The 25,177-nt window shown below is 31.8% G+C and overlaps 2 protein-coding genes across 7 annotated transcripts in view; one reads left to right on the forward strand and one right to left on the reverse strand.

Moving 5' to 3' along the window:
• The window catches only part of LOC139496402 (CDC42 small effector protein 2-like), a 29,225-nt gene extending 22,480 nt beyond the window's left edge, over positions 1-6,745 (reverse strand). For all 6 annotated transcript variants that reach the window (XM_071284989.1, XM_071284987.1, XM_071284988.1 and 3 more), the window contains exon 1: positions 6,616-6,745. The gene's annotated coding sequence lies outside the window, so the exon portion shown is untranslated. The remainder of the gene's footprint in view (positions 1-6,615) is intronic.
• On the forward strand, positions 6,704-23,518 carry LOC139496401 (protein disulfide-isomerase A6-like). Its single transcript, XM_071284981.1, has 9 exons — positions 6,704-6,935; positions 8,150-8,233; positions 9,111-9,218; positions 12,746-12,899; positions 13,719-13,772; positions 14,913-15,008; positions 17,560-17,694; positions 18,494-18,530; positions 19,790-23,518. Exons 1-9 carry the CDS (start codon positions 6,791-6,793, stop codon positions 19,916-19,918), a joined length of 942 nt encoding a protein of 313 aa, XP_071141082.1. The 5' UTR covers positions 6,704-6,790; the 3' UTR covers positions 19,919-23,518.
• Positions 23,519-25,177: the final 1,659 nt, after the last annotated feature.

Here is a 25,177-nt window from a genome sequence, read left to right on the forward strand (position 1 = left end):
ATGTCAGATTTCCTCAAAATGCTTTGGTTTTCGAGTTATAAGCCAAAAACTGCATTTTACCCCTTTGTTCTATTTTTAGCCGTGGCGGCCATCTTGGTTGGTTGACCAGGTCACGCCACACATTTTTTAAACTAGATACCCCAAAGATGATTGTGGCCAAGTTTGGATTAATTTGGCCAAGTAGTTTCAGAGGAGAAGATTTTTGTAAAAGATTACTTTAATTAACGAAAAATGGTTAAAAATTGACTATAAAGGGCAATAACTCCTAAACGGGTCAACTGACCATTTTGGTCATGTTGACTTATTTGTAGATCTTACTTTGCTGAACATTATTGCTGTTTACAGTTTATCTCTAACTATAATAATATTCAAGATAATAACCAAAAACAGCAAAATTTCTTCAAAATTACCAATTCAGGGGCAGCAACCCAACAACCGATTGACCGATTCATCTGAAAATTTCAGGGCAGATAGATCTTGACCTGATAAACATTTTTACCCCATGTCAGATTTGCTCTAAATGCTTTGGTTTTTGAGTTATAAGCCAAAAACTGCATTTTACCCCTATGTTCTATTTTTAGCCGTGGCGGCCATCTTGGTTGGTTGACCGGGTCACGCCACACATTTTTAAAACTAGATACCCCAATGATGATTGTGGCCAAGTTTGGTTTGATTTGGCCCAGTAGTTTCAGAGGAGAAGATTTTTGTAAAAGTTAACGACGACGGACGCCAAGTGATGAGAAAAGCTCACTTGGCCCTTCGGGCCAGGTGAGCTAAAAATTCAAATTCAAAAAAAAAAAAAAAAATAATCAAAACATCCATTGAGATGATACTTCACAATATGAATAAAGATAGAATTTATACCTCAGATTTGTCATTTTATGGATAATTTATCTCCATCTGATATACATGATATATGAGTATTTCCTCTTATTTTTTTTACAATCATACTCCTTTTTACCTTTTTAATTTCCCATAACTTTGGACCATTACTCAGTGATATCTCTAAAGGTATGTCTGACATATATTCATATGCTCAGCACTTAATGCTTTCAGAGAGCTTGTGACTTCTATAAATATCATTCCAACTTATATAGATGCAGGAATCTGATGTTCAGTAGTCATGGTAGTTGTCGCATTGTGGTAATAAGCATCTACATTGTATAATAATAAAATAACGGGGTCTAATTTGTTAGCCGTCATGGGGTAAAAACGACAAATCAAAGAATTCAACTTTATATAATATAGCTTATACATGGATATAGGATGTTCCAGACCGTATGAGTATTTGGACCGTACGTGTACGGTCTGGACCGTATGCATACTTTTTCAAAATACTCATACGGTCGGACTGTACGCGTACGGTCGGACTAATATTAAGAAGTTGTCAAAGTTAATTAGATCCATATAACATATCAATATAACTTAACTCTCAAATAGATATAAAAAAGTTTAATTGTAATTGAAAAAAACCAACAACATATTTTAATGATTTAAAAAATTCACGCTAATTGAATCTGTTAAACTCTTGTATTTAACATGTCGATCACTCAGTAAAATAATTGAATTATGATCACTAAAATTGAAAATATCGGAAGTAAATATAATGTGGGAGGACAATTGTTTTAGAATATTTAGCAACTTTACCAAAAAATATTTTTGCTAAGGAACATACACGAACTGCAAAAATGTAAATGTAAAAAAATATTAGTACGTTACTTGTGGTAGCAAGTGTAACATTGGTTGAGAGTACCAAAATTAGGATCAAGATATACAATTAAACAAATACTTAATTTCAATTGTTCATTTGTTCATTTTATCCGTGTAATTGTAATAATATTAAATTAGTAAATCTGAAAATAAAGATTGTGATAAATGTTTGTTTAAATTTAACCCATATGATCTAATAACATGTACATGCATGGTCAGCTCGTACTGGACCATATGCGTATACTCATACGGTCCGACCGTACACGTATGGTCGGACCGTACGAGTATACGTATACGATCCAGACCGTAAGCGTACGGTCCAAATACTCATATGGTCTGGAACATAGGACAATGGTGTTGATTAAAAATTACACCACTCCAGACCCTTTTGTTTTCCATATAATTGATATTACCAATAATTAAAATGTTCCGGTACCAATAGCAAATTCATCTGTTACCTATTACCTTATCTGTACGTTCAACATCTGACAGGCGCACCACCAAACGGTGTATTTAGGATTTGCTATATGGGTCATAATCACAGGGTTGACATTACTAAATTCAATCATTGATACTTTGTTTCCTATTGTCATGATTGTTTTATTTAAATCAGATGACAATATGAATACTAAAAATCTAGACTTTAAATAAGGTGTATAGGTACAGTTTCCAATTTAATAGCCGGTATGATGTAAAACAGTGATTCAAAGAATTCAACTTTTTTTATTACTAATACATTGTACATGTATAGGACAATGCTGTTGATTATAAATTAATCCATTCCAGGCTCTTTCGTTTTCCAAATAATTATTATTACCAATAACTGATAAGTTCCAGGTCGACAGGTTCAAACAGAAAGATTTTGAAAGCAGAGAAAACTGTGCATCTTATAATCAGCATGACATTATCAGATGACAATACCAATAAAAAAAAATCCAGGCTAAAATAAGGCTTACACATAGTTAAATACTTTAAATCAGTCACGGACCCGCAATATCACGGGTGTGTTCTAGAACTACTTTGTGTATAAGTTTCATAACATTTGGTTAACAACATGGTAAAGGCAAACTGCAGTAAGAGAATGGAAAAATTGAAAATGGAAATGGGGAATGTGTTGATCAAAGAGACAAAAACCAGACCAAAAAGCAGACAACAGCTGAAAGCTACTAATGGGTTAAATAAATGCAGCAAGAAACATGGGCAACAGGAGGCGTGCTGAAACTAATTTCAGAACCTTTGTACATGTAAATGTAAACATGGTAAATATAGATGGACAAGGTTCATACTAAATGCCTCTCTGCTATGGGTGGGGGCATAATCAAAAGTACCATGCAATTTCCTTTGAGGGAAAAGGGACATCATCATCAGATCTTAATCATGTTAATCCTGTCAAAAAACAGTGTATGTTATATCATCATATTTTAAGTGATTTGTGTCTAAACCCAAGCAATTTCAAATGAAATGGTGTTGCATGTACAATGAGCCAAGTAATTTCGCTTGTTTTATAATATCATGAATATGGACCATAATTTGGTATTCGGCCTTTGGTTTCTTTTTGTATCCTTTTTTAAAGTTCTAAAACTTTAACTTTTATTCTGTGGGTTGTGTTGGTGTTAGAATAGTATTAATGGAACAATTGAGTTTTTCAAGAAAAAAATAATACATTTTGATTCACCGTTTACATGACAGGAAACCAATCTTTATTTTCTTTATTTTGTACAATATATTTCAAAAGACATAAATGAACACCATTACTAGTGTTACTTGCTTCATGTTAATATTTAAAATTTATTTTCAATGTTTAATTAAAGTTTTTTTTAAACGCGACAGGAAACCATAAGAAACCAAAAGCATTTTTATAGTTTTATTTTATTGCAAAATCTGCTTAAAATAGTCTGAACAGTATACTCTTTCTTAAAATCCATCTTAAATGTAAGAGTATTATAAAACTCCTAAATATGTGCTTGTTTTGAAAACAATTAGTACAATTTATTCAGAAATTTCCATATTTTCTTCATTGATACAGGATACCATAATCGTTGTATCTTGATGTTTTAGCCAAAAAAATGTATTTATATTTGGTTTTGAAATACCAGTTATATACAATTTATTCCTAATCATTGGCAATGTAAAATTCTTTAAATCCAGTAAAGAAAAAAACTTTTAACTTGGAATTAAAATCTTTAAAATAGGCACCATGTGATATTTGTGACCTGTACACCATCTACATGGTTTCCACATTTTAACCTACTTTAGTGGGCTAAAATCAATAAAGTACTTCCTTTCAAGTCATGCATGGTACTTCTCCTTTGACAAGTTTATTGCGTTTCTGAAAAGTGTTTGCAGAACATGAATAAAAAAAAATAATTAAAAATTGTGACAAAGATACCAACTTTGTACATTCCAAGTGTAACGGTATATTAACATGTATTTTGTATTACGGTAAGTTATCTTTATTCACCTAAAATATCCACTGCTGAAGCAAAATCAATCCAACGAGCATCGGCACAATGATGAGAGACGTAATGTTGATTGAATTTTCCAAGGACCCTTTACATCGTTATCAGGAAACAAAGTGTGTCATAACGTCTGTCAAATCTGAAATCGATTTTGTCAAGTCATTGGGCATTTATTTTCACACAAGATCGTATGTAACATTATGCACATAGGAAAAACAATAGACCCCCGGTGCAATCTCTTTGAAAATTGTATTTTCCTTTTTTAAACAAGACGAAACAAGTCTACAGATTATGTTTGCCAACATCCCGTTGGAAACAAAAACAATGTTTAGACCTAGTATTTCATACATCTGGCCGTAAGGGTGTGATCACATGTTAGTCACATGTTTCACGTATGACCGGAAATGATTAGAACTTAACGACAAAAACAATTTTAATAAAAAAAAGGAAATAACTGGACTTCTGTTTCGTTTGAAATGTAACGCATAACGATAACGTCATTTTCTAACTTAATTATTACGAAGAACAAAACTAGAATGTAAATCATCTCTGATTTACCTGTTTGAACATCTCGCGAGAGTTCATATTTGCATATTGTTATAAAGAATTCTATTACAACAAAGCAGATTACATCATCTAAAATTTGCGTTACGAAATTGGAAACCAAAGTAACGCTAGTGTTCTTACACCTGCTACAGAAATACTTATAGTTCTCGGTATTTTCTTCTGACTATTCTTATTGGTCGATGTTCTTTATTATTTGAAAGCAAAAGTTACGAATTTGCCGGTGACGATTATCTATAAATCAGTCAGCGTTATGCACTTCGGAAGCGAAAAGTAACGCGAGAAACGACACAAAAATACTGTCATATAATCTTTGAAATTTGTTAATTTCAATTTTTTTTCTAGGGAACAGTAGCATACACTTGTATGTTGATAAAAATAAAGGCATCTTTAGATGTAGTTACAACTTTTCTTACAGTAATACACATTTTTATCACCTTTCTATCGTTATAGGAAACGAGCCCAATAGCAAATTATGGTCCATATTGCTCACAACAATCATGATAATAAATGATTCAACTTTAACAACAGACCAGCATCATATAGCAATTACAAAATAACACTGGACATTCCTAAATTATTTTGAGGATGATAAATCTGAATCAGTCCATGTCCTCTATTATCTATATATTAATTGTCATGTGTTTTTATATCAACAGATTAATAAGTTACACCATATGCATGTACACTGGTCGAACCAGGTTGATCAGCATAAAGAAGCCACTGAAGCAATTGGTTCTCACTTTGACTTAATAATAACGTTTACAAGCATTGTTACAAATGTACATAAGACAAATTACGGGAAAGTGCAGAAATTGGAAAGTCTTCTGTTCTATGTGAGGGTCAAAATGGGGGCACGTTCATGACGAATAGCTGGTCAATATTCTTGCTAAATAACATTAACAGCAATTTTTGGTGCATGAAAAAAAAAACAATACGTTAACCATGTTAACAATAATTATTTCAGATTACGCCTGACAAATCACGATAAGCAATGATAAGGATATTTTGACGAATCACAGTAATATTTTAACCAATTTGACATGAACAATAGCTGAAAATTACCATTTGATGGCTGGCAATAAAGGGCATAATTTCCTACACTCCTATCAAGGCTATAACAGTATAAGTAAATAAACTCATCACAGATACCAGAACCATATAAAATTATAACCCGAATAATTCAGTCGTTATATTCCGCTGATCTAAGAAGGCTACATTAACGCCTGAACGTCTTCCTCGATCAAGTATCAACCGGAAAAATCACACTGCTTTGCAATATGGGAATTTTTATTTAAATTGGCAGCTATAAAGAAGGAGGAGTTCCGGATGTTAATTGATGATAAATGATGTAAACTGATGTCAATTGATGTTAATTAATTATTATCGAATTTGTGTTAATTGAACACACGTGTTTGGTAAGACAATTTCAAGAGAGTTGCGCAGACTCATATCCTGAGCGTCGCTGATTGGCTCTCTCTCACAGAGAGCAGGCGACGCGGCCAATGATCATACGGAGTTCAAGCCCTCGTGTTGGAGAAAATCGGACACGGAAAGGGCTTGAATTATTCAAGTTAATAAAATTAAAGATATAATATACAATTCAGCGATTCTTTAAATATTTATCACAATAGACTGAAAAGTATAAGGATCACCTAGCATACACATTTTTATAGCTAATGGTGTTATTGTACTTAAATTTAAAAAAAAAGAAAAAAAAAAGTGAAATTTTATAATATTTTTGTTTTCACACACCCTGTCACCAAACACAGTTCTCAGAAAATGTTGGCTAGCTTTATACTTTTCGGAGTTTTATATGGAAAAACTGTGATAAAATATATACAGAAACAGGAGAATGTGGAGACACAAGACATTTACAAACCTAAGAATTCTATATACTTCTGAAGTTTCTTTACACAACACAAGTACCCGGAAACAACACTTCATGCAGGGATAAAATTACTTCCCTTTCACGTGTTGACGAAAACGACGACTTCCCATCTGCCGCTTAGTACACAGAAAAAAGGCCGGTGTCGCTTACATCCATAAAACAGACAATGTGTGACACGTTCAGAAGTCTTTTGCTGTTATTTTTTGTTTTCTCACTTTGTCATGTCATAAATTCCTCTGATGTGAAACAAGTGACTACACAAGAATTCCGTGAAACCATAGAAAAGGAAAAATATGTCCTAGTTTTATTCTGTAAGACATAAAAACATTCCACACTGGAGTGTTCCATATGATCCATATGATTTCTCTACAAAATATTTTATGAATCTTTTTAAATGTTTAAACCATTGATTGAAGAAATCATAGATGACAGAAAACATTTTTCGTTCTACAAAAATATTAAAATGTTTGGAAGTTAACTAATCAATAATTATGATTTTATCATTTATACCCTCTTCTTCTTCTTCTTTATATACCCTGAGGCCTGATAGAGCCATATATAGAAGGTATGATAGCTGCAGAATTGTAGATCTTAGGTCCTGCTCGGTGTGTAATTTTTGTACTATTTGCAGACATGTATGGTATGCAAATAGTTGTCACAATATTCAACGTCCTATTAATAAATGACCAATGACCATTTACCCTGTGACACTCATAAATCGAAAATGAACTGACAACGCCATGGCTAAAAATGAAAAAGGCAAACAGACAAACAATAGTACATATGACACAACATAGAAAACTAAAGAATAAGCAACACGAACCCCACCAAAAACTAGGGGTGATCTCAGGTGCTCCGGAAGGGTAAGCAGATCCTGGCCCACATGTGGTACCCGTCGTGTTGCTCATGTTATAACAAATTCGGTAAATAGTCTAATTCGGTAGGTCACATTCATGAAATAGAAGGGGATTGTAGTTACGACGTAAGGAACATATCTGATATCATTTGAGAAAAGATTATTCCATAACGGTCAACCAACTCGTGATGGCGTCCGTAAAATTTACGAAGGGATGATTTCAACTTCACCATTTGGAACTCTTGGTTTAATAGCTTCCTTGTGAGCAGCAACCCTCTATCAAGAAAATCATGATAGGAAATGCAAGCACATGAATATCGTATCAATTGGGAGATGTATACGCAATATGCAGGTGCTGCTGGAACATTGCTACTTAGAAATGGAAAGTTCACAATTGGAAAGCTGAAATCATCTCTTTTGTCGTAAAGTTTTTTTTCCAACTGACCCTCATTGTTAACTTCTAGATGTAAGTCAAGATATGAGGCCGACTAACTGATCCTTTATCTCTAGTTTGATGGGATATATATGCATTTTACATAGTCACCAAATTTTGAATTATTTAGTGAAAGAAAATCATCTATAAAGCAGAAAATAGAGTTAAAGGATATTGCTACTTATCTTAAGTATCTACCTATTCCTCTGTTTTTATGAATTCAATCTTTCTTTCAGATTATGATACAGCTACTTGTACAAGATGTGCTGATGCTGAAAAGGAAATTGAAAAAGTACAAACACCAGAAATGTTTGATCAAGGTAAGTGATATGATACATACATAATATGAAAATCTGAGGTGTGGTATGATTGTCAATGAGATAGCTATTTATAACATGGATGGTAGCTACTATTACTATTACTATTGGTCACAGTAATGAGTATGATTAGTTTTCCACTCAAACAAAAGAACTGTTCCCTAACCAGTCTTAAACTTAAGAAATGGAAATTAATGTATGATTTTTATCCATATGACAGTGACTTTTTCTCAAAACAAGGAGAAAATTAACAAGTATCATTTACTTCAATTTATGTTTATGCCCTGAATATAATAGTTTAGGCAATGTGCTTTTGTTTGTCTGTCTACTGAACTGTTGATTCCTCAATCCATTCATCTCGTATCAGGTTAAGGTTTGTGTTTTGAAGAGTTTGTCCTATATTTCATTGTAATGAACAGTATTTAAAGTTACATAGTGCGAGAGAAGCTTATTGTCCTATGGACTCATATTTTTTTAATCTATAATTTAATAAGTCTTGGGGTGGTGTTGTTATTCTAGTCCATCATATTATGAATAAATTGTATGATTCAACCAGACAGAAACCAACGAAATAACAAAATAAAGAAAGACAAGTCAACATCATGCTTACCAACTAGTCACTTCACTAATTTGACACTAAGTCCCAATTGCACAAACATGATCATAAAAACAACCTGAAACATGATATTGTGAAAATCTAAAAGAAAATACATATGTTGTTTCCTAATTTAGATTTTTTCCCAAAGGAGACAATTGTGATTGGGGATGATAAGATAACGAATCAGTCATTCCTGTGTTTATGCAGGTGTGGTGATAGCGGTTACTGACTGCAACCTTAAGTGTGATTGTAATGTCCCTTAATGTTTTTCTTTTATTACAGATATAGTAAAAGTGAAATGCGATGATCCTGGTACTGCCGTTAAGTATGGTGTACATACAGTCCCACAGCTTATATTCTTTAGAAAAGCCAGTCCTGTATTGTATGAAAGTAAGTATGGTGTACATACAGTTTCACAGCTTATATTCTTCAGAAAAGCCAGTCCTGTATTGTATGAAAGTAAGTATGGTGTACATACAGTCCCACAGTTTATATTCTTCAGAAAAGCCAGTCCTGTATTGTATGAAAGTAAGTATGGTGTACATACAGTTTCACAGCTTATATTCTTCAGAAAAGCCAGTCCTGTATTGTATGAAAGTAGGTATGGTGTACATACAGTCCCACAGCTTATATTCTTCAGAAAAGCCAGTCCTGTATTGTATGAAAGTAAGTATGGTGTACATACAGTTTCACAGCTTATATTCTTCAGAAAAGCCAGTCCTGTATTGTATGAAAGTAAGTAGATTGTACATACAGTCCCACAGCTTATATTCTTCAGAAAATCCAGTCCTGTATTGTATGAAAGTAAGTATGGTGTACATACAGTTTCACAGCTTATATTCTTCAGAAAAGCCAGTCCTGTATTGTATGAAAGTAAGTATGGTGTACATACAGTCACACAGCTTATATTCTTCAGAAAAGCCAGTCCAGTATTGTATGAAAGTAAGTATGGTGTACATACAGTCCCACAGGTTATATTCTTCAGAAAAGCCAGTCCTGTATTGTATGAAAGTAAGTATGGTGTACATACAGTCACACAGCTTATCGTCGCTGTTATGCAGAAACCACGTATCTAAGGTTTTGATAATTTTTCACCAGGCATTAAAAACTGAAATCTTTTAATCGATTATTTAGAATTAAATATGTATGTTCAACTGTATGCCAAAATATCTGATCTTCTAACCAATCAATTACCAAGACGAGCAAATATTTCTGCACCTATATTGTTTTTTCAAAGCTTTTCATTATTTTTAAGCTATATTAGCTTTGAAAACCTGAAATTGATAAAACTGTACCTGTTATAATATAATCTGCCGTGCCATGTGTTTTCTTTTGAGATACGATATTTTCGCACAACAAAATGTCTCACCGATCCGACTACACTTTTTCGTCTCGTGTCAGAATTCGAGTAAATGATTGGTTAGAAGATCAGATATTTTCGCATACAGTGGATCATACCTATCTAATCTTAAATAATCGATAAAAAGATTTCCGCAAAAAATTGAGATACGAGGTTTTTGCATAACAGCGACGTTATATTCTTCAGAAAAGCCAGTCCAGTATTGTATGAAAGTAAGTATGGTGTACATACAGTCCCACAGCTTATATTCTTCAGAAAAGCCAGTCCTGTATTGTATGAAAGTAAGTATGGTGTACATACAGTTTCACAGCTTATATTCTTCAGAAAAGCCAGTCCTGTATTGTATGAAAGTAAGTATGGTGTACATACAGTTTCACAGCTTATATTCTTCAGAAAGGCCAGTCCTGTATTGTATGAAAGTAAGTATGGTGTACATACAGTTTCACAGCTTATATTCTTCAGAAAGGCCAGTCCTGTATTGTATGAAAGTAAGTATGGTGTACATACAGTTTCACAGCTTATATTCTTCAGAAAAGCCAGTCCTGTATTGTATGAAAGTAAGTATGGTGTACATACAGTTTCACAGCTTATATTCTTCAGAAAAGCCAGTCCTGTATTGTATGAAAGTAAGTATGGTGTACATACAGTCACACAGCTTATATTCTTCAGAAAAGCCAGTCCAGTATTGTATGAAAGTAAGTATGGTGTACATACAGTTTAGCTCATATTCTTCAGAAAAGCCAGTCCTGTATTGTATGAAAGTAAGTATGGTGAAGTTACAGTCCGACAGCTTATATTCTTCAGAAAGGCCAGTCCAGTATTGTATGAAAGTAAGTATGGTGTACATACAGTCCCACAGGTTATATTCTTCAGAAAGGCCAGTGTAGTATTATATGACGTAAGTATGGTGTACATACAGTCACACAGCTTATATTCTTCAGAAAAGCCAGTCCAGTATTGTATGAAAGTAAGTATGGTGTACATACAGTCACACAGCTTATATTCTTCAGAAAAGCCAGTCCTGTATTGTATGAAAGTAAGTATGGTATACATACAGTTTCACAGGTTATATTCTTCAGAAAAGCCAGTCCTGTATTGTATGAAAGTAAGTATGGTGTACATACAGTCCCACAGGTTATATTCTTCAGAAAGGCCAGTCCAGTATTGTATGAATGTAAGTATGGTGTACATACAGTCCCACAGCTTATATTCTTCAGAAAAACCAGTCCTGTATTGTATGAATGTAAGTATGGTGTACATACAGTCCCACAGCTTATATTCTTCAGAAAGGCCAGTCCAGTATTGTATGAATTTAAGTATGGTGTACATACAGTCCCACAGCTTATATTCTTCAGAAAGGCCAGTCCAGTATTGTATGAATGTAAGTATGGTGTACATACAGTCCCACAGCTTATATTCTTCAGAAAGGCCAGTCAAGTATTGTATGAAAGTAAGTATGGTGTACATACAGTCCCACAGCTTATATTCTTCAAAAAAGCCAGTCCAGTATTGTATGAATGTAAGTATGGTGTACATACAGTCCCACAGCTTATATTCTTCAGAAAGGCCAGTCCAGTATTGTATGGAAGTAAGTATGGTGTACATACAGTCCAACAGCTTATATTCTTCAGAAAGACCAACTCAGTATTGTATGAAAGTAAGTATGGTGTACATACAGTCCCACAGCTTATATTCTTCAGAAAGGCCAGTCCTGTATTGTATGAAAGTAAGTATGGTGTACATACAGTTTCACAGCTTATATTCTTCAGAAAAGCCAGTCCTGTATTGTATGAAAGTAAGTATGGTGTACATACAGTCCCACAGGTTATATTCTTCAGAAAAGCCAGTCCAGTATTGTATGAAAGTAAGTATGGTGTACATACAGTCCCACAGCTTATATTCTTCAGAAAGGCCAGTCCTGTATTGTATGAAAGTAAGTATGATGTACATACAGTTTCACAGCTTATATTCTTCAGAAAGGCCAGTCCTGTATTGTATGAAAGTAAGTATGATGTACATACAGTTTCACAGCTTATATTCTTCAGAAAAGCCAGTCCTGTATTGTATGAAAGTAAGTATGGTGTACAGACAGTCCCACAGCTTATATTCTTCAGAAAAGCCAGTCCAGTATTATAAGAAAGTATGTTTGAACATAGAGTTATTGTAGTTACACATTAATGAATAAAAGACAAGAAAGTAGTGAACAGATATTCAATGAGTGAATATACATTAAATGAAAACAAACCAGAGAATCATAGTAAAAACTTAAATTTCATGGTTTACTAAATTGTACCAATTTTTCAATACCATTCAATGAGGCAAAGACACTGCCATAAAAAAAAATTTATTGTACCTAAAATGTTTACTATCGTTTATTTTTATATGGAAATTTTTATGCAGGTTATTTTTTTAAAGGACACAAGATATTGAGAATAATTAAGATCATGAGAAGCAAGCATCATTAATGTATTGTTGTAGTTCATAAATACACGAGTGTTATCCTTCAAAAAGATTTTTAAATCTAGTAAGATACTGATTTATACCCGGTATTTTTTAGTTCCTGAGGACACAAGAGTTATACTATGGGAAGATGTAACACTCTGGTTGGATAATGCTAAAAAAATTGCCACCCAGACTCTGTACGAGGACTCATTTGAGCACCTGACACAGGCATCTACTGGGGCCACAACAGGGGACTGGCTTGTAATATTGTAAGTGATTTATATTATTCTAATGGGGCTACAGTAGGAAACTGGCTTTGTTATAGTGTACATTTCCAATTGGCTTGACTTTTGTAAAACAAAGAAATCAAACATACACCATGTTCACCAAAATACAATTTTTTTCTTAATCCATAAAAATTGGAACCCAGGAAAATAAATGAATCCACAGTAGTACCTGTAATTAAACGACTTATGTTTTATGGATTTTCATGAGTTTAACTAGATAACCTATGATAGGATGAACTCGTCCAGTTAAAGGTAATAGTTTTTGTCTTGCTATCACCATATCTCTCCTTTAAAGAGACAAATCGTTGCCAGATATTAAATGACATTGAAGGTTAGCAAAAATAGGCCACTGGACAGCCCACATCTCATCTTTGTTTATTCATCATCATTTTCTTTTGTAACAACTAAATCAATTTGGACCAGAATAGAAGGATTATGGATAATTGAATGTTTTTTAGGTTAGATATCCATTCTTTATGACATTGTAAACATTATATTGTTTTAATATTACCCAGAGTGCTTTAGAAGGTTAATCATCCCTGTTGTTTTTTTGTTAATGTCACAATTTGTATGTTCTTTTACTTTAAACCAACCAATTGAGAGTGTTGCTGCTACAAAAGATAAATGTTCATATTGATTTTGGATGCATGTTGTTTGACTCTAAATCAACAAATGAAGATTGCTGCTATTACTATAGAGAACAAATTATGTTCAGGCATCAAAATTTAGTTGTACTCATTAATTTTTCAGTTACAACTCAGCTTGGATATCAAAATGTAATTGTATTTATTTATTTTTCAGTTACAATTCCGCTTGCCAGAGCTACCTGTCTGCAATAGAAGGGGCTGCCATAGAGTAAGTTAAGTATTATCCTTAACATAAGTACAAGCTATAAAAATCTATTAAGGGGCTCGCGGGTCTAAATCAACTTTTTTTTCTAATATAGGATTTTGCTATTTCTTTCTAAGATTAAACTTTATCTAATACCTAATTGAAATATAAAATAAGAATAAGGGGTCACCGTTCATTTAAGCTCACAATCTGCCTCAGAAAGAAGCATACATTTTTGTTAATGTCCTTTTTTTCTGTTGATCTAATAGGAGAAATTTTGGTAATATCGAAATAAAAAAAGAACTAAATTACAGAAATCGCTTAAATTTTACAATTATTTAGTTATTATATAGCTTGTTTGAAAACAATAATAAAAAATATAGGTCACCGATGAGTTAAAAAAGATATTTCAATTTAAACGTCAAAAATTTACATTTTTGCACCAAAAGGGAGATAATTTGGAGCTTTTTCAATGATATAAACATTTTTAAAGTCCTCTGTGGCCAAACCAAAGCGATTTGTCTGGATGATTTTTGTACCATATTATAAAGTAATAACTAATAGGGTAATAAATAAAATTTGTAATGAAAAAACAAATGTTTAATTTTTTGATGATTTTTTTTATACCCGCGAGCCTCCTAAAGCAGAGAAAAAACATCTTAAAAAAATCAGATCGGCCCTGGCAGACTACTTATACATCCCTAACAACAAAAGTACAGATTTGAGGGTACTCACAATTGCTGAAGAACTTGTTTCACTCTATATACACTATATAAATGGTTTTAGTTTTTAGTTCTTCAGTCTTGGTCCTAGTATCTGAAACTCTTGCATTTCTTATTATATATGTTAAAGTTTTGTTATTTAAAATTCATATTTTGCACTACACTATCAAAATAGCATACAAGAAAGACATATATCTCTTTACCAACAAAATTCTCATGAGTAATGCAAGATATATAAAAATATTCCTTGGTTTTTTTGCCATGTCTTAAGAATATTTCAGAAATTGCTGGTGTTGACAGTGCCTACAGCTGCAATTACCTTGTCATATTTACTTGCAAAAATAATCATGATAATGATAGATTTTACTTTTAGAAATTTACTAAAATATTAAACGGTATAACCCTTATCAATGAAGCTTACTTTTATATAAAAATTTTGCAGATTAAAACAAAGAATGAATGTAGCCAAAGTTGATACAGATATAAACCCAGTACTGGCTACACGATTTGGTGTCAAGGAATGTCCTACCACTTATTTGTGAGTAAAGGGGAGATAATTTGGTTATATTTATAGGTTACAATACACCATTAGATTTTATGGGCGCAGCCATTTTATGAGCATAATATGGTATTCAGAATTAAGAGTATGGCGAATCCTGATTGGTCAATATGTGCGCCCGTTATTTTTTATTATTAGAGACTTTGTGCACTCTGCTTTATACAAAAGGCAAAATAAAAATTATTCCGTAGCCCTAAAGGCACTGAGATGACTTTTAAGCGCTAGGACAAGACACATATTTTTAAGGGCAAAATTGATAGGCATGGGAGATAAGTACAAAATACGCTAAGAAAAGCAAATTCATAGGCATGGGAGATAAGTACAAAATACGCTAAGAAAAGCAACGCGAACTTATATTTTTTGGACCAAAAAATACTGTCCTAATAACTTTTCTTTGATTCTAGTAAGGTTTCGTTAAAAAAATCAACTTTCTAAAGTCTGTATCTGGAAAAAGGCTACCATTGTAGCCTACGGGGAAATTAATTGTTTATTTCAATCAAAAAGATAGAACCTTAATAAAAGGGAGATTATTGGGTTATATTATAAAAGAAAGGGAGATTATTGGGTTATATTAAAAAGATAGAACCTTAGTAAAAGGGAGATTATTGGGTTATATTAAAAAAGATAGACCCTTAGTAAAAGGGAGATTATTGGGTTATATTAAAAAAGATAGAACTTTAGTAAAAAGGAGATAATTGGGTCATATTAAAAAGATAAAACCTTAGTAAAAGGGAGATTATTGGGTAATATTATAAAAGATAGAACTTTAGTAAAAGGGAGATTATTGTGTTATATTATGTAAAAAAGATAGAACTTTAGTAAAAGGGAGATAATTGTGTTATATTAAAAAAGATAGAACCTTAGTAAAAGGGAGATAATTGGGTAATATTAAAAAAGACAGAACCTTAGTAAAAGGGTGGCTATTGTGTTATATTATGTAAAAAAGATAGAACCTTAGTAAAAGGGAGATAATTGTGTTATATTATGTAAAAAAGATAGAACTTTAGTAAAAGGGAGATAATTGTGTTATATTAAAAAAGATAGAACCTTAGTAAAAGGGAGATAATTGGGTAATATTAAAAAAGACAGAACCTTAGTAAAAGGGTGGCTATTGTGTTATATTATGTAAAAAAGATAGAACCTTAGTAAAAGGGAGATTATTGTGTTATATTATGTAAAAAAGATAGAACTTTAGTAAAAGGGAGATAATTGGGTTATATGAAAAAAGATAGAACCTGAGTAAAAGGGAGATAATTGGGTTATATTAAAAAAGATAGAACCTTAGGGACGACATCAAAAGATCGATGTAGGATAAAAAACTTAAATCAAATAGTTTGGGGTGGGGGTTTAGTAAAAGGGAGATAATTGGGTTATATTAAAAAAGATAGAACTTTAGTAAAAGGGAGATAATTGGGTTATATTAAATTAAAGATAGAACCTTAGTAAAAGAGAGACTATTGTGTTATATTATGTAAAAAAGATAGGACTTTAGTAAAAGGGAGATAATTGGGTTATATTAAAAAAGATAGAACCTTAGTAAAAGGGAGATTATTGTGTTATATTATGTAAAAAAGATAGAACTTTAGTAAAAGGGAGATTATTGTGTTATATTATGTAAAAAAGAAAGGACTTTAGTAAAAGGGAGATTATTGGGTTATATTAAAAAAGATAGAACCTTAGTAAAAGGGAGATTATTGGGTTATATTAAAAAAGATAGAACCTTAGTAAAAGGGAGATAATTGGGTTCAATTATGAAAAAGTTAAATCTTTGTGAAAGGGCACCTGCTCTTTACTTTCTAATGGGTGTGAATAAATATAAAATCAGAAATTAATGTGTGCATTTATTACTATGAATCACTGTTTACAGGCAAAAGTGTGAGGTTTAAATAATTAATACGATGTGAAAATTTGTAAAAGGGGAAATCACTACTAGAATTATGAATGCGTGCATGATATATCTAAGTCTTCCAAGGATTATCACTACCATTTTGATACACAAAATATAGTGCATTGATTCTTACATTTTATACATCCTATCCATTAACATTTCCAGAAATTTATCAATATAACATTATATGCTCAGATATTCAAATCACAAAATGATGTTACACTTGACCAGAAAATTAAATTTTCCAAGGTGCATGAATCTGTTATCTGTCCTTAAAATGAAACATGGCAGTTATCTCCCTTTGTCCAGAATTGTAATTGAATCAACTACAAGCTATGTTTTATTCAATGCAATATTTAATTTTACTTTCCACTTATGAATTAAAACAATCTTTACCCTTCTGTGCTTACAAGCACTTTGAATCTGTATAAATAAGTAAGTAAACCAAATGATAAAAGTGTAAAACCTATGAGTTATTCAATATTTGCAAATAACCAAATTTTTAGAGAATATCATTGTTATTTTTTCTCTCATGAAGGAATTTATTTCTGAAAGCTAGCATTTTTTTTTGTTTTGTAATTTACAGTTTCCATAAAATTGTTAAAATTGATTTTATAATTTAATGGTTGCTTTGTTGTATAGTTTCAGACAAGGTAAAATGTATCTGTATTTCTCTGATGACAAGAATCACTATGATATCAAATCTCTACGATTGTTTGCCACCAGCTGGTATAAAAATGTGAAGGCAGTCAAAGTTCCTAGTATACCTACTTACTTGTAAGTATGACCTCTTGTCACCTTGGTTACCAAATCTCTAAGATTGTTTGCCATCAGCAGGTATGCAAGTGTAAATAAAGGCAACAGTAGTTTACCACTGTCGAAAGTCATAAATTGATTGAGAGAAAACAAATCCGGGTTACAAACTAAAACTGAGGTAAACAAATTAACTATAAGAGGAAAACAACGAAACAACAGAAACACTGAAGTGTAACAAAAAACCAAAACGACAATGACACACACACAGAAACAAACTATAAGATAACAACTGCCAATTAATTTCCTGACTTGGTACAGGACATTTTAATAAAAAATGGTGGGTTGAACCTGGTTTTGCGGCTAGCCAAACCTCCCGCTTTTATGACATTGTTAAATATAGCACTAGAATCTGGATTTTTTATCTTTTCACCTGGGCCTATCAAAGTTTGTTATGTATGTTTTGCTTGTTTCTATATTTCATTGGTTACCATAGCTCCCACATGGAATTTCTTTATCTCTTTGATTTTGTTCAGCTGTTATGCAAATACAAAAGTTATTTGAAAAAATTATTTTAATCATAATAAATTATTGTAATCATAATCAATTATTTTAATCATTTAAAAAAAACCTTAGCCAATATACTTGTTTTTACTTATACTGTAACATAATGTAATTTCAACAGCTGATTTATCTTACTCCACAAAATGGTATAAATGAATAAAATTTTTGACGATTTAATGGCAAAATATTATATATTTTTCGATCAAAATCCTGAATCTACCACTGTCATTTGACTATGTTTGTTTGTTTTATTTTACAGTGAGAAGCTGACAGAATCAATAGCCATGAGTTTAAAGGTAAATATGATTTTTTAGTAGTGGGAAATAACTTTTGAATCAGAATTTAGTAATATTTTTTTAATTATTAAACTTGCTCATACTGTTCATTCATTTGACTAAAATTACTTTTCTTAGATTGAGGAATATTTTATTTTATGTTGATACATTTAAATGGTTTTGGCAAATGCTTCATAACAAGCCTTTAGTTAATTTGTATTTTGTTTAAAGGGGCACTTGCTGTCAAATTCATGTTCACCGATTTGACTCGAACTCTCATATTTGATTTATACACATGTATAACATTTATCCAAATTATAAAAAGATTTAAATAAACAATTACAGAGCATGGGCTTGATAATATGTAGCTTCATTTTGTTTGTTTTTCATTCTTGATGCTATTTTATTAACTATCAAATTGACCTTTGAGGACCTCTGATGGTCATTTAGCAATATCAACATAAATAAAGATATAAATAGAAAGCCAACTAGATTTTTAAGGTCTTTTTAATTTTATATTCTAAATTAAAAATATATGTATTAATCATTGTCTTTACCTATTATAAGAATGATATTTTGTGAATTAAATCAATCAATCAAATGATTTACCTTTGTTTCACTTTCAATGTTGACATTCTGTTTCTTTAAATAGCCAAACATGCACAATGTATGCGCTATCCATCTCTAGCTAAGGGGTTAAACTGAAGTTCACAAGAATACAAATTCAATGAGATAGAATTATTGAACCATACTGGCTGCTAAAAGCAAATTATTATTCCACTATTTCACTTTCATTAATGATTGAACAAACATAATCATACTTTAGATTTTTTTAATATATCTAGTAGCTATTGCCCCTTTAACACAGTTTTCCCAGGTTTGTCAATACCTGAAATATCCACAACAATAGAGTACCACATAAACTAGATTTTGTTTGAATGCTTTTACACTAGTTAGTATTTTTTGGGGCCCTTTATAGCTTGATGTTCGGTATGAGCCAAAGCTTAGTGTTGAAGGCCGTACCTTGACCTATAATGGTTTACTTTTATGAATTGTTACTTGGATGGAGAGTTGTCTCATTGGCACTTATACCACATTTTTCTATATCTATTATCTATTTTTTAGGGTACCAATTTTTCATGGTTTAAGGAAAACTGTTTTCATTGATACATGATTTTGTAGTTTTCCAAAATATGCTTACAAGCAGATAAAAAAGTTGTACTTTTTCAAATAAAAAATAAATTCACATTAGTTTACACATCTTCAAACTTTATTTGTAGGAGAAAATGAACAGTCCAAAGAGGAACCAGTTCCTGATAATAGTAGGGATAGTTATGGCAGTCATAGCATTTATTGTCTCCCTTGTTGTCGTTCTCTGTGCAAAACGAAAAGATGTCAAAACTGAATAATAAATGTGGAAAGAATATAAAAAGGGAGTTATGGTTATGTTTATATGAAGAAAGGAATGACGGAAGAAAGTGGTGACACTGATAAGATTTGAAAGATAATATTAGTACAAGATAATAAGAAGCTGTGAAATGTAAACATGTATTTTATTGCTGACTATTGGATATGGGCTTTGCTCATGTTAAAGACCATACTGTGACCTATAGCTGTTAATTTCTGTGTCATTTGGTCTCTTGTGAAGAGTTGTCTCATTGACATTCATACTAAATCTTCTTTTTTATATTTACATGTTTTAAACATGCTTGGTAATAGCATGTGTATAAGCAACACGATGGGTGCCACATGTGGAGCAGGATCTGCTTACCCTTCCGGAGCACCTGAGATCACCCCTAGTTTTTGGTGGGGTTCGTGTTGTTTATTCTTTAGTTTTCTATGTTGTGTCATGTGTACTATTGTTTTTCTGTTTGTCTTTTTCATTTTTAGCCATGGCGTTGTCAGTTTGTTTTAGATTTATGAGTTTGACTGTCCCTTTGGTATCTTTCGTCCCTCTTTGCTAAATGTGGAAAACATCAAAGAGAAAACGAATATAGTTTCTCAGGCAGCTCACCACTGAGTTCAATTTGCAAAGCTTTCTTTATTTAATACAAATCTACTTTATGTATTTTCTGATTATAAACATGGTATAGACTAGCTCTTATTGAAGTAAGGTGGTCTAGCAATAGAGATGATATTTGGTATTAATTTCCTTTGTTTTGCGTATCCAAATTTGAATTATTTATTTATTGTATGAATTAAAATAACACATAATAGGGTTGAATTACATATTAAAGGATGTGCCATTATAACATATCAAAAAAGGCACTACAAAATTTCATCTTTGGGTTTGTGTCAAATTCTTTTTGGCATTATGAAAATATAAGTGAAAAAGATTAGCACAATAAAATTTTTAAAAAACTAAGATATTCAGAGGTAATTCGGACCATATTAAAGTGTCCAAGTCAACCTGGGTATGAATTTAGAAAAAATATTTATAGATAAAGAAACAGTTTATTATACTCAAGTTAAACAAAAGCCGAAATTCCTATAAATCTGTTGTTGGGTTTCTGTCTAATTAGTTTATTAAATAAAATTGTTATATATATTGGATAATTACAAAACAAAAGACCTAAAGAACTAGGGACACAAATAATTTGCATGAAGTCAGGGTTTATATATTTGGTGGTGGAGTATTTATTTTGAGGTGCTTACACAAGTATTGGGCTTGTATTTTAAAAGTTCTTCCAGAAGTTACTGAAAAAAAATAGTATATACATGTATTATTATAAGATTTGTCTATGCTATAAAATGAATTGTTCATGAATTAAGAATGTGTTTATCATTGAATATTAATATTGGTGCTTAAATTTGTTTGAATAGTAACGTTTTACACTGTTAAGGAGGCTCGCGGGTATAAAATTTTTAGAAAAAAATTAAACATTTATTTTATTCATTACAAATTTTATTTATTATATTTAGTAGTTGTAACTTTATCATATGGCAAAAAAATCTTTCCAAAAAATCAATTTGTGTTGGCCCCAGGTGACTTTTAAAATGTAGATATCATTGAAAAAGTTCCAAATTATCTCCCTTTGGTGAAAAAAATGCCATTTTTTTGGCATTAAAATTGAAATATCTTTTTTAACTCATCGATGACCTATATTTTTTATTGTTGTTTTCGAATAAGCTGCACATAAACTAAATAGTTGTAAAATTTAAGCGATTTCTGTAATTTAGATCTTTTTTTATTTCGATATTGCCTCTATTTCCCCTATTAGTTCAACAGAAAAAAAGGACATTCACAAAAATGTATGCTTCTTTCTATGGCAGATTGTGAGCGTAAATGAACGGTTACCCCATTTTTTTTATTTCATTTTTCTATTAAATATAAGATAAAGTTTATTTATAGAAAAATATATCGAAATCCTATAAAAAAAATTTGATTTAGACCTGCGAGCCCCCTTAAGTATGGCAAAAATGACCTTGTTTAATGACCTTAGTTAATCTACAAAGAATCTGTTTTAGTTCAGTAAGCAGGTTGGTTGAGAAGACCATTTTGAAAATTGAATGGTTTTTATTTGAAGAGGTTTTGTCTTCTATGCTATTTGAACATTTTAAGGTTTTGTTGTATCCCTGTAAACAGGTCTTTAATGTGAGTAGTTGGTTTATTTTCTTTTTCTTATCCTCAAAATAGACCAATCTCTCAGATCAGTTTATATAAGAAAATATAGTCAGCTTTGAGCTGTTTCTTATAACAAGAGTGTAAGTTGTCTTTCTTTTCAAGGTCCTATGTAAGAGGATGGTCTACTTTTAGGACCTGTAAATGGGATGACACTAAATAAGGGTTTTATAGAAAGTCCTGTCAGCTTTGAGGATTTTCTTTTAACAAAAGTTTGTCTCTCTTATCAAGATCACCTTTTATAAATGGGATCACACTGATAAAGGGTTTTATATAAAGTTTTGTCAGCTATGGAAAGTTTGTATAACAAGGTTTGTATCTCCTTTCATAATCTTGTCAGAGAGTGGTATGTATTAATCTAATGTTGGTGATGGTTAAATTAAAGAGGGATGTTTATTTGCACGGAGCAACTGTTTAGACGGTTGTTTTAAATGAATTTTATACTTCTATCCTGTTATTTTATTATATAAAATGTTTATTTGATACTCTGTTAGATATGATTTTGAGGTTCACATTTATGTAACTATTTTTTTTATGTTTTTTGTATAATATTTGATCTTCTCATGTTTGTGTGCTGTACAATTATCAGTAAGAATGATTTTTATGTGTAAATGATTTAAGTCCACATTTATCATGGTCTGGAAAATCAGTCGTATATGAATTTTGTTAAAAACTAAATCAGTATAACATAATAGTATAATCCTTAAAGTATCTAATACCCACTCTATAAGGTATTTTTTTCTGAATTCACCTTGTACATCCATCCTTTTGTCTGTCTGCATTCCTGACGAATATTTCTGTCACTCTTATCTCATGTACCACTGAACAGAATGATTTCATATTTAGTTAGTAGCTTAACAGTGATGACTGTTTGAACACACTTTGATACTGTCCTACCCCTTCATCCTGTTTGTCAATACTTTCAATTTTACAATATGTGGAATAAATTTGTATAAAATATTATGTTACATTTCTTAAGTGTGTCTGTGTGGAACGACTTCATATGTGGTCAGTAGAATGAAAGTGATGAGTTTTAAAGTTTAATAGTATCAAAACAACAATTAGGTCTAGTCAGCAAGGCCAGTAATCATACCCATTACCATATTAATGTGTTATGGAGTAGTACTCAGTTAGATTTCTTGTTAAATTTCAGACTAATTTGTATGTACATGTAAATCGATTATTTCACCTAATGTAATTGTCAGAAAGTGTAAAGTTAAAACATGTACAAGTCTCCCACGTATTATTTAAATCATTGTTTTATATATTGTTGTAGACTTATATATTATTTTTTTAGTGTGGTGTTCATTTCAGAAGATATTGTTCATGGGAAGCTTGTTAATATGTCATTGTGCAATTATAGTGATTAAAGATGTTTATGAAAATACTTATGTTTTTCTTCTTCTTCAGTTATGCGACAAAAATCAGGGTACTGAAGAATACTTGACATTGGGCATGCTTGGGAAATATTTTTTTTTTGTAAGCGTCAAAAATGAAATATATACAAATTTATGGCTATAGGTAGCATGTTCCATTGTATGATGGTATGTACCAATGCCAACACGATTGTACCAATGCCAACACGAACTGAGATGTTTAGCTAGCTATTGATCCAGCTTTAATCTACAATTTTCTACATGTACCGATTATCAGGTTATCTGCATGTTGATATCGTAAAATATCAGCTGCGAGACATAATATGAAGCTTTTTGTCGAGTGAGCGTAGCGAACGAGATCAAAAAGCCTTCATATAATGTCAAGCAGCTGATATTTTACAATATCAATATGCAGATAATCTGATAATCGATTTATCGGGCTATATTTGCGTGTTTCAGAAGTGTTTTCTTTGTTTCACCAGCACACAAAAGATGACTTGATAAGTTCGGGTCAAAGTTATTAACGTCGGTTCAAACATTATGACGTCGCTGATATGTCCGGGTCAAAGTTATTAAGGCCGGGTCAACGTATTTGACGTCACAAAGACATGATACGGAATAATATTAAGAGCTGAACAGAGTGATATAGACAGTGGGACGACCGATAAAAGAAAATACCTGTACCTAGTCAGGAATATGACAGTTGTTATCCATTCGTTTGATGTATTTTGAACTTTTGATTTTCCACTTTGATTAGGAACATTCCGTTTTTAATTTTCCTCAGAGTTCAATATTTTTGTGATTTTAATTTTAACTAATGACAACACAATTTTACATAAGTCAACCTGATATCACCAATGTCAACAATATCACCAATGTCAACCTGATATCACCAATGTCAACAATATCACCAATGTCAACGATATCACCAATGTCAACCTGATATCACCAATGTCAACAATATCACCAATGTCAACCTGATATCACCAATGTCAACAATATCACCAATGTCAACAATATCACCAATGTCAACCTGATATCAACAATGTCAACAATATCACCAATGGCAACAATATCACCAATGTCAACCTGATATCACCAATGTCAACGATATCACCAATGTCAACCTGATATCACCAATGTCAACCTGATATCACCAATGTCAACAATATCACCAATGTCAACCTATATCACACAATGTCAACGATATCACCAATGTCAACCTGATATCACCAATGTCAACAATATCACCAATGTCAACCTGATATCACCAATGTCAACAATATCACCAATGTCAACCTGATATCACCAATGTCAACAATATCACCAATGTCAGCAATATCACCAATGTCAACCTGATATCACCAATGTCAGCAATATCACCAATGTCAACCTGATATCACCAATGTCAACAATACACTCTGACAGTGAAAACCATTCTACATTTGTCATCAACAACTAACCAATAGCGTCACCATCCTAAAAATGTCAACATAATCATCCTGTAACTATCAATACATCCAAACAAAATTCTACATAGCATGAAATACTGTAAAACCATCATATTAAACTCTTCTGTGTTTGTTGTAAATACATAGGTGATCTTGACGATCATCATTGCTTAAGCTTTGTAGAATTGTAGTGAATATAGGATGTATGAAGTAAAAATG

This window comes from Mytilus edulis, chromosome 11 (genome assembly GCF_963676685.1).
Source record: "Mytilus edulis chromosome 11, xbMytEdul2.2, whole genome shotgun sequence".
In the NCBI taxonomy this organism is placed as follows: domain Eukaryota; kingdom Metazoa; phylum Mollusca; class Bivalvia; order Mytilida; family Mytilidae; genus Mytilus; species Mytilus edulis.